Source organism: Larus michahellis, chromosome 5 (assembly GCF_964199755.1).
Source record: "Larus michahellis chromosome 5, bLarMic1.1, whole genome shotgun sequence".
Taxonomy (NCBI): domain Eukaryota; kingdom Metazoa; phylum Chordata; class Aves; order Charadriiformes; family Laridae; genus Larus; species Larus michahellis.
Genome location: NC_133900.1, coordinates 49,798,547 through 49,815,365, shown reverse-complemented (window position 1 = coordinate 49,815,365; position 16,819 = coordinate 49,798,547). Strand labels below are relative to the sequence as shown.

General features: G+C 35.8%; 1 protein-coding gene across 3 annotated transcripts in view; it reads right to left on the bottom strand.

Moving 5' to 3' along the window:
- CTNNA2 (catenin alpha 2) overlaps window positions 1–16,819 on the bottom strand; it is a 516,068-nt gene that overhangs the window by 372,290 nt on the left and 126,959 nt on the right. For all 3 annotated transcript variants that reach the window (XM_074587252.1, XM_074587254.1, XM_074587251.1), the window contains 3 exons: window positions 15,109–15,275; window positions 11,651–11,770; window positions 9,139–9,405 (listed from right to left, as the gene is read on the bottom strand). In XM_074587252.1, coding sequence (XP_074443353.1) covers window positions 9,139–9,405; window positions 11,651–11,770; window positions 15,109–15,275 — 554 coding nt within the window. The remainder of the gene's footprint in view (window positions 1–9,138; window positions 9,406–11,650; window positions 11,771–15,108; window positions 15,276–16,819) is intronic.

The following is a 16,819-nucleotide window of genomic DNA, read 5'->3' as shown; positions in this document are numbered from 1 at the left end:
CCAAGATCAAACTGACAGGCCTGTAGTTCCCTGTATCCTCCTTCAGGTCCTTCTTGTGGATAGATATGACATTTGCTAGCTGCCAGTCTACTGAAACCTACCCGGTTTGCCAGGACTGCTGGTAAGTGCTGGGAAGTGGCTCGGTGAGTGCTTCTGCCAGCTCCCTCAGTAACCTTGGGTGGATCCCATCCAGCCCCATAGACTTGTGTATGTCCAGGTGTTGGAGCAGGTCCCTCACCATCTCCCTTCAGATTACGGGGGCTTCATTCTGCTCCCCGCCCCTATATACTAGCTCAGGGGTCTGGGTACTCAGGGAACAACTGGTTCTACTAGTAAATGCTGAGGCAAAGGAGGCATTAAGTACCTCAGCCTTTTCTTCATCCTTTGCCGCCATGTTACCACCCCCATCTAGTAAAGGATGGAGATTCTCCTTAGTCCTCCTTTTATTACTAATGTATTTATAGGAACTTTTTTTATCGTCCTGAATGTCTGAAGCCAGGTTAAGTTCTAGTTGGGCTTTGGCCCTTTTAATTTTCTCCCTTGTGCTTCTTTAGTTTTCTGTCGTATAAAAGGATGACAAAAGTAATGATGGTCTTTGTTGTGCCCTTTAAACAATTTACTGTGCTCTGTTCTTTAAAACACACAAAACCGCCAATTATACAAAAGTTATTTCCTCCTGTAATTGAGTAAAAATGAATTTTAAAAGAAACTATCAAATCATATAAAAGAAGTCCAATACCAGTTTCTTCTGTTCTACTGGGAAACAATCTTCTTATTTAAGAAAAGGTACACTTTAAAAGCACTGAGAAAAACACACACACACACAAACCCAAACCAAAACTAAAAAAAAAAAAGACAAAACCAAAAACCAATTCATGCTGTGGAAGAAAGGAAAGCTGAATTGATTTTTCAGACTCATATTCTCCAAGAAAGGAAAGGCACCTTTGAGGGTATAATAATGCAGTTCTGAATCTAATATAAGATTCTATAAGGGAAAAAAAGTAAAGTTTGAAAAGTACAAGACAACTGATAAAGCAGCAGCTGTAATCATACTACTATTTACCTGGAACTCTGCAGGTAGACAAATTATCCTCGATAGAACAGAAATATCTTTCAAGTAAGATACTTCTGTATAACAAGAGTTTTACAAAAGTTTACATCTAAGGCAATTCCAGAAAACTCAACTGATGTATTATGTATCACGGTAAGCAGCACAGTACAGCAGAAGAGACACTTAAGTGGAATTTAGGGCTCTGTAGTTTCTTTATTGACTCTTGCATTAATCTATTGTGTGATTCTGGACAAATGATACCTTCTTTCCTCTATTTCTCTTTTTACACTTTATTAATTCATGTATTTAGCATGTAAAACCTTCAGGGCAGAAACCATTTCCTAGCACGCTTCTTAGTGATTTAGCACAATGAAAATACAATTTTTAAGGCAAATGCCACTGCAAAGTGAAAAATATGTCAGAAGAGGGAATCAAAAACTCATTGAAAAATGCCATTAAAACCTCAAATTGATAGATGTCTTAGATAAACAATGTCACAACCATAAGGCAGTATGAAAAACTGGTTTTGTGTAAAAAGGAGCACATAATATACCGAGAGACCCAGCTTTTCAGAACAAACTGGGAGACAAGACTCTATAAATAAGAGTATTCCATGTATTTCTTTGTCAGAAGTGCCTGCACTACCATGAAAACAAATGCAGTGTGCTCGCAGGCATGGCTTATGTACTTATGTCAGTGTCCCCAAAAGCGCTAACAAGGCTGTTTGGTTCCTGTTTAGCTATAAATCAAATGTTTCTACTTGTCACTATGCTTCATCGCACAGACATACCATACAGGTGTAATCTGAAGTAATATGAACAGTGTGACAGTGCAATGCCTCAGGGACGAGGAGGGTCCCCCTTCCTCTGCCTTTTCCACCTCCCCAAAATGCACTCCTGCTCACTCCATTCAAACACTGCAGGTTCTCAATGAGCAGGTCTGATGTGTTAAAAGAACAGAGAACTAATTCAGAGAAAAGAGTGCGTATCTTTCCTTCTGGGACAGCAGGATGACTAAATTCATAGTAGTTTGATGAATATCACACCCAGGTAGAAGTGCACATCCAAGTAGCAACAGCCCTTACCTCCACAGCCCCCAGTAGTCTTTGGTGACTCTGTTCTCTAAATGCAAATGGAGATATTGTTTCCTTGAAATATTGGTGGTGCTCACTTTTCACATACTTGAGTTATAGAAGCGTCTCAGATGTGCTAAATAAACATACTCAAAATAGTACCAAGTGTAGTCTAATTGGAAAATTTCACTTAGTATTCTTTTTGAGCTATTATATGTAACCTAAAAAAAAATTAATGTATTTTTGACTTAACAGTTCAGATATTCATACTTATTAATAATGATGAAATAAGCAACCTGTAATAAATTGAATAATGGAATAATTGTATTGCTACAGAAAACATATTTCCCTATAAAAATGTCGATTAGGTTTTTTTAAAGTGTGTTTCTACTCTCTCTAACAAATTTGTTTGGATGAGCGTTCACTACAAAAACTCTTTTACAAATAAACTGGTTCTTGTCCTACTACAAGCAGGTTAAATGTGCTTGACAGGAAAGCACACAAAACACCTGGCTTGTTGGAATACTTCTTTCTCTACCATCGACACAATTCAGTGGCCATGTGGTATGGTTAAATTTACAAATAGTATTTTTGATTGCTAAATCTTTTTACAATACTAATGTACTACACAGGAGCATTTCAGGGGAAGAAAAAAAAAAATAATCAAGAAACCCACTAGATGGTGCTCTTACACAGAAAATACAGACCAGCAGCACCATTCTCACTGCTAAAGGTTAATGAAGGTAACATGCTCCTAAAGTGCTAGTAAGGAAGGCAGCTTCCCTTTACAGAGGTCATATTTCTGCCATGCATTTGATACCAAAATCCTGCTGTTTCCAGTGCTGCCCCTTGTACTCTGGAGCTGACATTTCCACAATAGTAGATATACATTTCCATACATACACAAGCACAGATAAAACATTAACCATAATATGTCATGAAGGCATCATGAAGGCACTAAGATTAAAAGTAGAATGAACAGGTGATTAAAACAATTTAGAGTTATAGAATTGTATAATAGTTTGGGTTGGAAGGGACCTTTAAAGGTCATCTAGCCCAACTTCCCCTGCCATGAGCAGGGACATCTTCAACTACATCACGTTGCTTGGAGCCCCTTTCAACCTGACCTTGAATGTTTCCAGGGATGGGGCATCTACCACCTCTCTGGGCAACCTGGTCCAGTGTTTCACCACCTTCTGAGTAAAAAAAAATCTTCCTTATATCTAGTCTGAATTTACCTTCAATCTAAATCCAATTTCAGTTTCTTGTTGCTAAACTACTCCCTTTTTGCATGGAAAATTCTGGGGAAAATATCCCCAAAGGTAGCACACCAAAGGGGTTGTAGTGGGCAGGAAAAGGCAGCAATGACATGGAAGAAAAAGCTTGTTCAGCCCTTAGCATCATCAGGACCTTGAAAATTTACTCTGTATTTCTACTCTTGAAAGGTCAGTTCAACATCCTCTAACATTTTTTTTGCAAACAGGTAAAGTTTTTAGGTATACTGTGAAATAAACATTGTGCTGTTGTTCATTATTTTCTTAAAGATGACCAGTCTGTGATTTTTTCCCTACTCAGGGGAGACCTGAGGAGTGCAGAAAGTGCCAAAGGATCTCACTATCGAGTAGGGGCTTCTGAAGCATCGGGATGCAGCCCTGCTCCTTCACAGGTGAAATGTTCCAGTTTAAAAGCTACTTCAGCTTCACAAGGGAAAGCTTTTTGTATTTCATTCAAAGTCATATATAATGTTATCTGAATTTGCCACTTTCTCCAGTGCAAACTGACACGGGTGTCCCTATTTAAATTCAATATATAACTGCTACTATACAGAAATAGCCATTTGACTATGCTTCCCTACACACTAGAGCTCAACAAGTCTACCTTCAAATTGCTATGTGGGACATGCAGTAATAGTTTTGCAGTTGTTTCGTATGATTTCAATAGTGAAACAAACACATTTCAATTCTGATTCTGAAGCTCACATTTTTTCCTTTAATCCCCAGCATCATAAATCCCTTCTCTGAAGAACACATTTAAAAGTAAATTGAGAATCCATAAATATTCTAAGAAATCCATTCTCAGGCTGAACACCTAGTACAGTTTTTTGTCCAAAAAGCAACAACATACTAAAGGTAGCCACTTAATGATCTTCTGTCCGCTACCTTTATGTCACATTTTGACTGCTCTTAATTTTATTACCAAAAAAGCATCCTTTCTATTGTTGTAGCCAAGTATTTTGTCTTTTCAGTTTCTATGATTTGGGTTTGGTGGTTGGTTTTGTTTTTTTTTTTTTTTTTTCTCATTACACACCTATTAGATCTTTCACTCCATTTAAGGAACACTGCATTCACAAGCCCTGCAAAATATTCTCAAAGGATTATTAGTATCTTTGAAAAATATGTTATGATAGTCCATTTATTAAATTTTAAAGCCTGGAGGACAATGACCATTGTCATCAAACACTTTCTTTCCCATAAAACATAGTAATCTCCCAAATGGTAGACTTGCAGTGTTCAAAAATTTATTAAAGACTGAGTTACTCTGCCTGGAGTTTTTCTGCTCAAATCCCTCTCATACCAAAAAATGGTACATTTTCAGTACCTCAGGACTTATGTCAAATATAGAAATAAATACCTCATGTACCAAAAATAATTTTAACCACCTCTTTCAGTTCTTAACCAGATCATTTCCTTTATAAACCAAATTGTTTTCATGTTCATTCAAGAGTTAATGTGATTTTGAAATCGAACAGTAAAGAGGTGACACACAGGCAGAGTAATTGAAGATGTAACATGGATCAACTTTAAAGACAAGGAACTTTAAAGACAAATGGTTTGTACACACACACAGAAACAATAAATTGCTAGAGTATTAAAATAACACCAAGTATAGGGTGTATCTGGATTAATGTACTAAAGAGCAAGCACTATATATACATTCTAACAAATGCAATACCATTTTATTCCATTGATAGACATAGAACTTGCCAATTTATTATATACGCACACACAAACACAAAACTCAAGGAGAAAGTCAGCTACGACGACTCATCAGTTCTGCTGTTTTCTTTCTGGAGCAATACAAAAGCCATGAGATACTTGCTTTTAGCATCAATGGTAAGCAGGTTTTTTGATCCTTTTTTCCTTTAGATATCTCTTCTCCCTCTTTTCTAAGTCACTGGCTTTATTCATTTATTTTACCCTTGACTCATAATTTCTTGTAACAACCCTAGCCTTGCTCCAAACACAGAAATAGTCCTTTTTATGGGTCTATGCTGCATCCATAGTAAATATTTTTGTATTTACTATACTGCTACACCTACCCTTGCAGTACTGTACAAGAATGATTGCCGCATTTTTCATATCAAAATCTAAAGCAAAATATTTATAATTGTTTAAAATGTTAAGTATTTTAGGGTGCCCTGTTTGAAACCCCTAGAATTTGAATTTCTGCAGTAGTTAGAACTTCTTAAATTTTTTCAGCACATCCCACTGACACAGCTACATTTCTGGAAACTAAGAAATCACAATCTCAATCCATATTCTGAAAGGAGGCACTCTTCTACTCATCAGAGATCCCCAGTGCCCAATAAATACTATTTCTACCTGCCACTGCCCCCTCTCCATTCTACCATGCAGAGTGTGTCCCCCACCTACCTGCCTGCAGCCCTTGCTAGAGCAGATAGCCACTCTGCATCTATTCATCCCGTCACTTTATACCCACATATAAAAGTATTTTTATATCCAAATCCTACACTTACTTTTACCATTTTCCAGTTGCCAGCCCCACACCAAGGTGTAGATGCTATCTATCTTCACCTCAGTTTTCATCTAGCACAGAATTTCTGGTCTTTCTCGCTTCATTTATTCACACTTTGTAATTTTACTATCTTTTTATCTACTTCCCCACAGCACTCCAGTTTGAAGGGTAGGTCCTGCCTGTGGCACACATCATGACGGCTATGGGGAAAGCATGGACGGTACCAGATGAATCAGTCCGACGACACTCAACACGGGGAGTACACAGCAGTCTCTTGATAATCAGAAGGGCTGAGAGCTATGCAGACTTGCCAGACAAAAACCACCACTTCCTCACATAAACAGAATACTTTCACAATTCACAGTAAGTTCTTTACAACCCTCTCTATGTAACTTGCATAAATTTGTGCAAGTTTCATAAGAGGAGTAAAAGGTGTGTTGTTAGTTGCTGTAAGAACCCAGAAATATGCCAAATTTTACTAATAAAAACTTTACTAATAAATCCAGGAATATCTGGATTTAAATGATTTAAAATTAAAGCAGGAACATTTAGGTTTAAGGACAAAAAATGAAGCATTAAACACATACTCTGTAATCAATCAACTTTAAACAGTACTTTAAAGTAGAAAATCTGATAAGAAACAGATTTGTGAACTCTCTTCATTTCTACATAAATTATCAAATTATCTCTGAGAAGCAACAAATGATAACTCTTTCCAAAACTTTGCTGCTAATAACTCACAGGTGACTTAATACCACAAGTCACCGTTGTGTAGAGTATGACAATTAACATGACACATATTTAAACACAATACTTGAAGTGCTTAAAATCGGGAGAATAATTATTTACACACACTTGTGATAATATTTACATTGATAAAGTATTGAGATGACTTATACTGCAGTTATTTAAAGTGTTAAGGCACAGAACACTGATTCTGACATTTGAAATAATGAAGCCTGTGTAAAATATTATGAAAATATTATGGGTAAACTTATTTTTAATATAGAAGAATTATCATGTAATACAAGGTTTAATATGCACTTCATACCAATACAAATTGATCTCAATCAATATGACTGATACTGTAAAATAAATATACTGTAAAATTATTTTCACTGGTAGACAGAAACTTTCTTTTGCTTGCTGAAGTTATATATTGCCAGCATAAAAATCAAACTTTTTTCTCCACCATCTTTTTACCCATGAAATAGTCTCACTAGTCTGGTAATTTTTCTTGCTTTCTTGTTTGTAAAACATAAGGGTAAATTCACAATCAACCCACCACCACAGCTATAAATTTCAGGTTTCCCTAGAGTTTAGGGAATGTCGGCTCTGTTGCAAAATTAGGTGCGAATATATCTCATTAAACAGCTAAGCAGTGAGGCAAAATAGAAAACACGGTTAGAAAGCAGACAAAACAGTAGTTTCAACCTTTGTATCCTCAGCAGTTCAGAGAATAAAATTTTCATTTAATTTTTTTTTTAAATTAGAGAAATATCTCAAAAAAAGGCTGGTTTTCCAAATAAAATTGTGAACAGAACACAGTATTATGGCTATAGGTCTCACATATGCATTTATGATGCCTGCAACATCATGTAAAATGGAAATTACTTTACCTGAGGAGAAAAATTATGAACAAATATTCTCACAAAGAGGCAGGAGACAATATCAGGTGTCTCGCATAGTCTTCACTAAATGTACTTTCACTAAGCACAACGACTCTCTTTGCATTGAACAGCAGTCTTTTCCAGAGAGCAGCATCGTCATCAGTTTGTCACATGTTTCCTTTTACTGTTTGTCAAACCTCTGCTGTCCATAACATGCAAAGTCCCACACAAAAGCCAGAGTACAATCAGAGCAAACAGGGATATTACTCCCAGGGTCGTACCAGTAAGGGACCTGTGAGCTGAGAAGGCGCTGAAAACCATGCAGATTTACTTAAATCTCAACCCACAAAAAATTTAGAGGAAAAACTATAGATCAAGAAATAAAGATATTAAAAAAAAAAAAAAAAAAAGACGAGTATAGTCGATGCAGGCAGTACTGTTTCATTTACCTGAAAAGCGTGATGAAACTGGAGTCAACCTCTGGGTCCTGCAGTAGTTCTGAATGGTTTTATCCTCTTTGTCTCTTCCTACATCTATCCACACATTTTCTGCTGTCGTGTTTCCACCTCTGTCCCCATTTCCCTTTTGCTGTTATTCATATACTCATTCTCTGCCTTTTCTCAATATCTTATTCAATACTTGAACTTCATTTGATTCATAATGCTTATCCTTTCTACTGCTGTCTCCAAAGTATGCCCAATGACAGTAAGCCACAGATGCAGAAGAGCAGCCCAGTCCATCACAGTATGAGATGGACCACCTGTACATCATCTCTGTACTTTCAGCCCTAAATACAGCAGGATTGAGTAGCTCCTGCAGGTGTATGACAGATGCTTGTACTGCAATGTTATTTATTAACCAAACTGAAAAAGACACCATGTCCTAATTATAATTTTAACAAACCCTTACCTAAAGTCAGAGCATGAAAGAGAAAAAAATTATATTTTCAGATACTATCTGCAATTATTTTTTTTTTCACTTTCTAAAGAACAGTCCTCAACTGTAACATAGGGAAAAATCATAATATAAGACTGGCAATGAAATTAACAGCTAAACAATTAGTTGTTAGGAAAGTTACTTAAGCAAAACTGTAGCTATTTCTGGAATAGAGGCTCCAGCGCTTTGCCTGCAGTTGAAGTGATGGGTATCAACTGTGTTTGAAGGATGTCTTTTCCATATATTTGATTAACATAATTCACAATTCAAGTTGAATGTTAATGTTTCCAGGATGTTCAGCTCCATCACCATCTTTATTTTATTGTCTTGACTTCCCGACTTGCCAGACAAATATTTTACCATTCAACAAATCACAGAACTTGGTCACAGAACTAAAATGCCAGATTAATCAGACTTATTATTCAAAACTATGTAACTAGACTTTTCAAGGGCACTAGGGGAAAAGAGGACTTCTTTATCACGGCACCTGCATATGAGCACAAATAACTGCTTGTAATTCAAGTCTATTAGCAGCAAATAACTATTCCTCATTAAAAATAACACAAATCAATCTCTGTACTTTGCCTCTGCAGTCTGAGAAAATGGACCTGAATGAAAAGGGAAATTTAAGTCCTGTTCAAGACCCACTTAGTTAAAAGCACTGTAGATTTCATGGAGAAGCACTTCATTTTCAATAAACTTCTGATACTTACATCAAATTCATTTAGTGCAGCAGCAAGCTCTCCTATGCCAGTGTGCCCCTTGTTCTCATCAGTGGGTGAGGTGGCCTGGGCAGCGTTGGAGATACCAGCAATTGCTTCTTGTACTTGCTTGAAGACATAGTCTCTGTTGGCCCTAGTGGCTGCAACGTCAGGGTGACGGAGAAATGCTTGGGATGCAGTATACAACATAGTGGCATTCTTCTTCAGAGCACCTCGAGCTGCAGCCATTTCATCCCTGCAGTGAGGATCTTTCAGTTCCTATACAAAAACATGCAATTATTACAGTTTTAAATGTCAGGTTTTGCATTAGAATGTATTGTCTATACAGCTTAAGTGTCCCTGCACAAATACAGCCCAGTGATTTAGCAGAGATGGAATCAATGGCAGAAACTAAAGAGGGCCTACAAGAAAGATGGGGAGGGACCCTTTATCAGGGAGTGTAGTGATAGGACAAGGTGTAATGGTTTTAAACTGAAAGAGGGTAAATTTAGATTAGATATTAGGAAGAAATTCTTTATGATTCTATGATCTACCATAGATCATATGAGATCATATGAGAAAGAAATCTCTCTGCTGCCCAAGAAACTCCATTCCTTCTGTGTTCCTATAGCTGTTACCCTCTTCACAATATTTTCTTATCAGTCTATATGCTTTCCTTATTCAATGACCTACTGAAAATTTATATAAAACATTCAAAATTACTCTTACCGACTGACTGGATTCAATCTGCTGATTCCATAAAGGCAATGCGAGTGCAACAATCCTGTTGCAGCAAGTGCCATATTTTTGTAAGTACTATATATATCTATAAATATATCTATAAATATATATATATACACACACATAAAATCATAAGGTAGAACTTTAAAAAAATCAAAATCAAAATATTACATTGATGAACATATTTTTAGTTCTTAAAGACCTAATAAATACGCCCCTCATTGTTTTTAGCCTTTCCTTCATATTTGTTCTATTCCTTGTATCATTTAGTGTTAGTTTTAATGATATATACTTTCTTTTGTTTCCCCTGACAACAAGCGCCAGCTACTGTACAATATGTTACCAGAATAAGATGACACTGGTTTATTGTTATTTAATCCATTTATTTATTTATTTGTAGCATATATCACACTGTCCATGAAAGCCTTTCAACCATTAGATAGCCCTAACAATATTCATACGGAGTAATAAAACATCATTACTTCTATTTGAAAACTATGAACAAAGAAGTCTGGAGAGATGAATAGTTTACTTAAGTTCACACGTAGTATCTATGGCAAAAAATTAAAAAAGAACACAGATATTCTGAATTTAAAGGTTCTACCCATTGACTAATTTCAACCACACATGACTGACGGGTAACAGTTTTCAGAGAGAATTAAGTTCCTAAAACCTTTATCAGGCTACAAAACAGAAGAGATGAAAAGAAAACATACAAACATCTAAGTAGTAAGTTCTAATGCTATCAAGATTTTCCACAGTTATACGAAAACCTTACTGACATTACAAAAATGCACCTCAAGAAGAAAATTTTGAAAGGCTTATAACTGAGGTCTTCTGTTATCTCTTCATACCACCACTAAGAACTTGAGACATATACCGTCATTAGCTTTCACATTTTTCTTTTTCCCGTATTTGTAGCTATACTTCCACAAGTGAATTGTCTGAACATACAGAATAGTACTGTTCATATAGTGACTAGATTTTACATTTTTAATTTATTTAATTTCAGTATAACTCTGAAAATGTTGTATTTCATAAAAAGATACAATAGTGATACAGAAGTAAATTGTCATTACTGTAATGCAGAAAATAAAGTAAATAGACAGATGAATATGGAAAGCTATGCGATCCTAAGATGACACAGTCCTGAATGGTGGTATTCAAATACAATCAAAGTTGGAGAGACCTTATTGAACTCCACAGTGTCAGCACTGTCAGGACTCTTAAAAAGAACAGTGTTCAAGAGAATGTTACCTTTATTGCAAAGTTGTATAATTGCAGGCACTGAATAAATGTTATTGTGACTTTCTGGGTTTTTTTGCATTTGCCTTAGTGACGAATGAATTGAGTACTAGGTTTTTTTAAGTATTTGAAAATTAATAATGATGGTTTTAAACACAAAGTAGATTTCTGTTCTTGCTAAATTTGAATTATACCAGACTACCAAAGAGCTCATGTTTTACCAGCTGTCAGAGTGACCTCAAATCAACATAGGTTAGAATTAAATGGGAATAACCACCTCATGAAAACTATCCTGAACTTCCTGAATCACTTGCCTTTTCATCCTTCATTCTGTTACTAATTGAAGACACTTGGAAAATATTCTTAAATAAACTGTATTTTTTAAAAACTTCATCACATTCAAAAAAATCAGTGTGATTAAATTACAGGCCATGACACATCAATTACTTATTGTACATTTTAAACCAAACTTGGGCATAAACTACAAGATCTTTAGAACCAAAACTAGTTTTCAACCACTGCTTTAAAACATACTCACCTGTTGTCGTCTAGCAGCTACGTAGTTCAGTTTTACCATCTCTTTTCCGAATTCTTTAAAGCGATTCGCTAAGTCTTGCTCATTTGTCGCATTTTTCACTGCTTCTAGTGCTTCCTCTACCTAGAACATAAAATATCAACTTTGTTAGCATTCTAATCCAGGTGCGCTCTTTAACAAAGTCCATAACTATTCTACCCAATACTCTATATTATATGGACCCAGTTTAGCTTTCATGTCCATCACTGCACAGTGTCTTTATCAGTCCCACTAACTTTAATTAGGTTTCTTAATAGAGAAGCTGTCTGATCGCCATTGTGCATTACTTTCCATTTACTGTACTTTGCTATCATGTAAAACTAATGTAACGGGCATAACTATATTAATTTCCCCACTCACAGTTATCAGATGAAATGTTTAATATATGCAGGTTTCAAACAACATAGATGAATATGTTCTTAATGTGTGGTACACAATTTATGGGAAAACAAAGGGAAGTTATTAATTCTGGACAAAAAATAACATTTAAAAAGGAAACTCAAACTTACCATTAATATTTAAATTTACCCTGATATATCCAAAACACCGTATCATTGTGAAATAAATGAAACAACAATAGATTCAAACCAGAATATATTTATGATTTCTTCTTCTCAGCTCTCAGCTTTCCTTTTTCAGTTACTTTAAAATTGATAAAAAAATCTACCACAGAAAATTGTAGTCATCCTCTAGCTAACAGGTAAAGATATAAAACCCCAGTTATACAAACAAGTTAATCTACCAAATCTATTGTGAAACTTTACCTTATGTACAGCAAGGGAAAATATCTGAAGGGATAAAATGCTCATTTCATAGAATAAGTAAAGGAAATCTTTCTGTCACTAGATGAAAAGTCAAAGTTTTCTTTCTCTCTCACACAAGACAAAACACAATTCCAAGCAAAAGGATTGAGAACTGAAAAGTTTTTATTCATCCTTCTTTCTAAATACTATTGCTTCAATTCATGACACCGTGCATAAGCTTTCAACAACAGGCAAATTTTCTCCTTGAAGAGAAACAGCTAATTCTGAAAGGTACATGCTCCTATGCAAGAACCGAGGTTTGAAGCTTACTCTCCAAACACTACTGGGAATTCATAAATTCAGCAGTAGCTGGCATCTAATGAATTTAGAAAGGCACAATTATGTGCAGAACTTGCCTTTTTATCATTTGTGTTCCTCTAACTATGTTTTCCTGCCAGTGAGAGAGGGTATTTTTATTTTGAGCTTTTACCTACTTGCTGTTGTTACAAATTACAGTGCAGCACAGTAGCGAACCCACACATTCCTGTAGGAAAATATGTAATTCAAGTACAGAAATCCATAGTTGTTATGTTAGAAATTTTATACTAAGTCTGAGAGTTGCAAGCTACACCTTATTCAGAATCCACTTACCTCTTTTTTTACACTTAAAAAGACCAGTAGTTTTTTAAAGCTGAACTACCTGCCTGCCTTAACCATTAACAAAAATTTTAAAAGCGTCATTGTATTAACCAATTTGTTCTTGCAGGATTCCCAATAAAATATGAACATCTTTTTTCACATCAAGAAACATTTATACTAAACTACCTGAAACTTTCATCTTTAACTTGTTTGTAATGACAAGCACAGGCATTACATCTGATACATGTTTTTGTAAGTCCTTCCAGCCTCCTATTAAATAAAATTACTAGAGAATTTGGTACAGATTCCACTCTGATAATCAGATTTTGAAAGATGTTGATCCTACTCTATCATGTCAGTCTTAATTTACACCTGTCTTTGAATGTTACCTTTGAGTCAATACAAGAGCTGCCTCTTCATCAATTTTGTAAAATATAAACACTTCTTCTTTCCTAGTAATTCAATTTGTGTTCATCTAAAATTTTTATTTATAAAACACTAAGATAAAATAATTTACACTGTCAGTCCTCAGAAACAAATCATCCTTTTTAAACTGAAAACAAATAATAAAATTTAAGGTTTGTAAGTTGAATTTTGCTAAAAACAACCGGAGATGTCTAGCTTCTTAGAAACAGGATTCATAATAAAATCTGATAAATGCAGAGTGTCAAATGACATTGCCATACACTGTCCTTGCAAATCTAGGGTGCAAACTGTCAAAGTAAATACACCCACTTATAAAACAGTATTCGACATCTGTGTTTTAAATAATGGAGCCCATTGCTGTAACAGAAGGAAAAAGACTCAGATGCAAGAACAATATTTCTCATATTGAAAGACCTTGAATTTGAATTTTAATCATAAGATTTAGAAAAATCTGTTGTTAATAATATTAAATTTTTCATCTCACTAGCAAAGGATTATTTGAATTACAGTTGCATGGAGTATTATTGTGGGGAAAAATTAAAAGCATATTCGAGAGAGACAATGCTTACACTGCACGTAATCAGAGCCACGTGCTGACAATTACAAGAGCAGCGTTCTGTTCATTAGAGCGGAGCTCACTAGAATCTGTTCAGAAAAATCTGCCTTTTTCATTATGAAAACTGTTTTCAAACTATTTAGCTTATCTGCACAGTTTGCAAGTCAGAGGGTTCTCATTGTTTGTCCAGAACATAATATCATTGTACAGTTACACTGTTAAAAAGACAAATTTAAAAATAAAAATAAAAATAAAATACTTTTTGGACAGTTATTTAAAAGAAATAACTCTCCATCTCCTCTGCTAAACTCACACATGCACTCTGCTGGCTTTAAATATTCTGTATATGAGTTTCTGCAACATGTTATTTTGTTTCAGAGGTTTTTGTTTGTTTATGCAATAAGAGTGAAGAAGTCCAATAACTAGGAAAAAAAAATTACATTTCCCATTATCACCTGCAAAGTCTTTTAACATTCCTATCTAAAAACCTGAATGGTGGCAGCCAAAAGTGAATACAAATCCATACCAAACTATCTGGTGACATTTAATACCTCTTAATTCTATTTTTCCTCTTTGATGACTGATTAGACCGTTGTACTATTGTCTCACTCCAACTTAAAGATTCAGTCTCCTGATACATCCAAAAGTTGTGCAGAGGGAAAAAAAAAAGAAAAAGACTAACTGTAGTACCTAAACTCTGCCACAAGATAGCAGTACTTTACAAGTACTGAGTTAGTAAACCGTCTGCATAACAGGCAAGGTGAGTTAAGTAAATGCATCTGTTCAGTTCAGAGCTGCTTAATAGCAATACTAGTCCAGGCATTGAAGTTATCTGATAATTTTTACTTTAAGTCTCTGAAAAGTTATTTATGTAAAATTAGAAAATTAATAAGAAGTAGAACAGTAGAAGTGTGTTATCTCCTACTTCTTGTTCATCACTTTAAGAAAAAACAGTGAAACAGAGAAAGAAACCCAAAGTGGCATCCATTACTTATTTGTTCCCTATTTTTCTACACATAAAACATGCAAAAAGAATATATAATTTTAAAAATGCATACAATTTTCAGATGTGATAGAAGCCTCATGACATCAGCCATATCAGCCAGGATGAGTAAGCGGGTGACAGCAGAAAGCAAGGCACGAGCAGCCCGCACCATGGTGCCCCGTTTCACTGAGGAGCATGGGTCGTCAGCAAACTCCGAAGAGGCAATTCTCATTGTTTCTCCTAGAATTGAAAAAAAAAAAATAAAAAATTGTAATTAAAGGTAAGTTTTATACTTGTACTTTTTTTCCAAAAAGTGTAAACTCCTCATTAATTAAACTACCTGCTGTCAGGAAAAAAATAATGGCTTAGATACTGAATATTGAATTGCTCGGGAGAAATATTTTTTTTTAAACATGTGCAGCAACTCCCTCAGTACTCTCCACCTTTTTTTCTTTATTTCCCAACTGTTCTTCTTCTAGAGCAGTCACCTGCTAAAAACTAAAAAGGAAACCGAAACACCAAATGCAACCAGCACAAAATAAGAAAAAGAGCAGTGTGTGTTACAGAAATACAGAACTCCCCTGCACTGGTAGGGAGGACCCAACAGAGCATCCCAACAGTATCATCCCAACTGCATCACTACAAATCTGCCTTCAAACTGCCGCCTTCTCCTTCACTCCTGCTCCTCAGTCCTCATTTTCTTGCTCAGATACTTACTCTGCTCTCCTCCACCTAGAAGAGCTATCACGCCTATTAAAGACTTTTTTTTTCTCCAATCATAGAATCATTTAGGTACGAAAAGACCCTTAAGACCATCAAGTCCAACTGTAAACCTAATACTGCCAAGTCCACCACTAAACTATGTGCCTAAGCACCACATCTACACATCTTGTAAATACCTCCAGGGATGGAGACTCAACCACTTCCCTGGGCAGCCTGTTCCAATGCTTGACAACCCTTTCAGTGAGGAATCTTTTCCTAATATCCGATCTAAACCTCCCCTGGTGCAATTTGAGGCCATTTCCTCTTGTCCTATCACTAATTACTTGGGAAAAGAGACCAAGCCCCATCTCACTACAGCCTCCTTTCTCGTAGTTCTAGAGACTGATATCTTAATAAATACAGAGCCACGATCTTGAAAACTGTTGTGAACTAAAAGAATGTTAATCTAGGCAACAGGGAAAACATGCATGACATGCTGTCTACCTTCATCCTTTTAGGAAATGGGAGATCACGCCACCTTACTTCTAAACAGCTTCAGCTGAAAAATAGTGAAGTGAAAATGCATCATCTCCCTTCTTAATTCAAGAAATGGGAAAAACAAGTATGCATTGCAAAATAGAAATTTAGAGATGATACTATTAATCCAATCTATGAGGAAATCACTTCTGTATTTTGAAGGACTTCCATAGACTATGGAAAACAACCCATTGCAGAAACCTCTAAACCCAGATCACAGGCGCTCGCTGTCTCTGTGGTCAGAAGTAACTTAGCCATATCTGCACAGTGTCATGTACCAGCTGATGGGTCTTGCTCAGAGACAGTTCTAATCAGGTAAGACTGTGCCACACTGATGACTCAGTTCCAAGCTCCAAGCTCCAAGTTCCAAGCTAGCGTAGCCTGTGTAAGGCTGCCTTGCTGTTATACAGCTTTACTAACTTCAGACCACCTTGGACATCTCCAAATTGTGTTGCGTTCTACTGTGTAGACTTGTTAAAAGCATTTAAAATAAGCTAGCCCAGCTACGGAATACAATCCCATCGATATATTACCTGGAATTATGT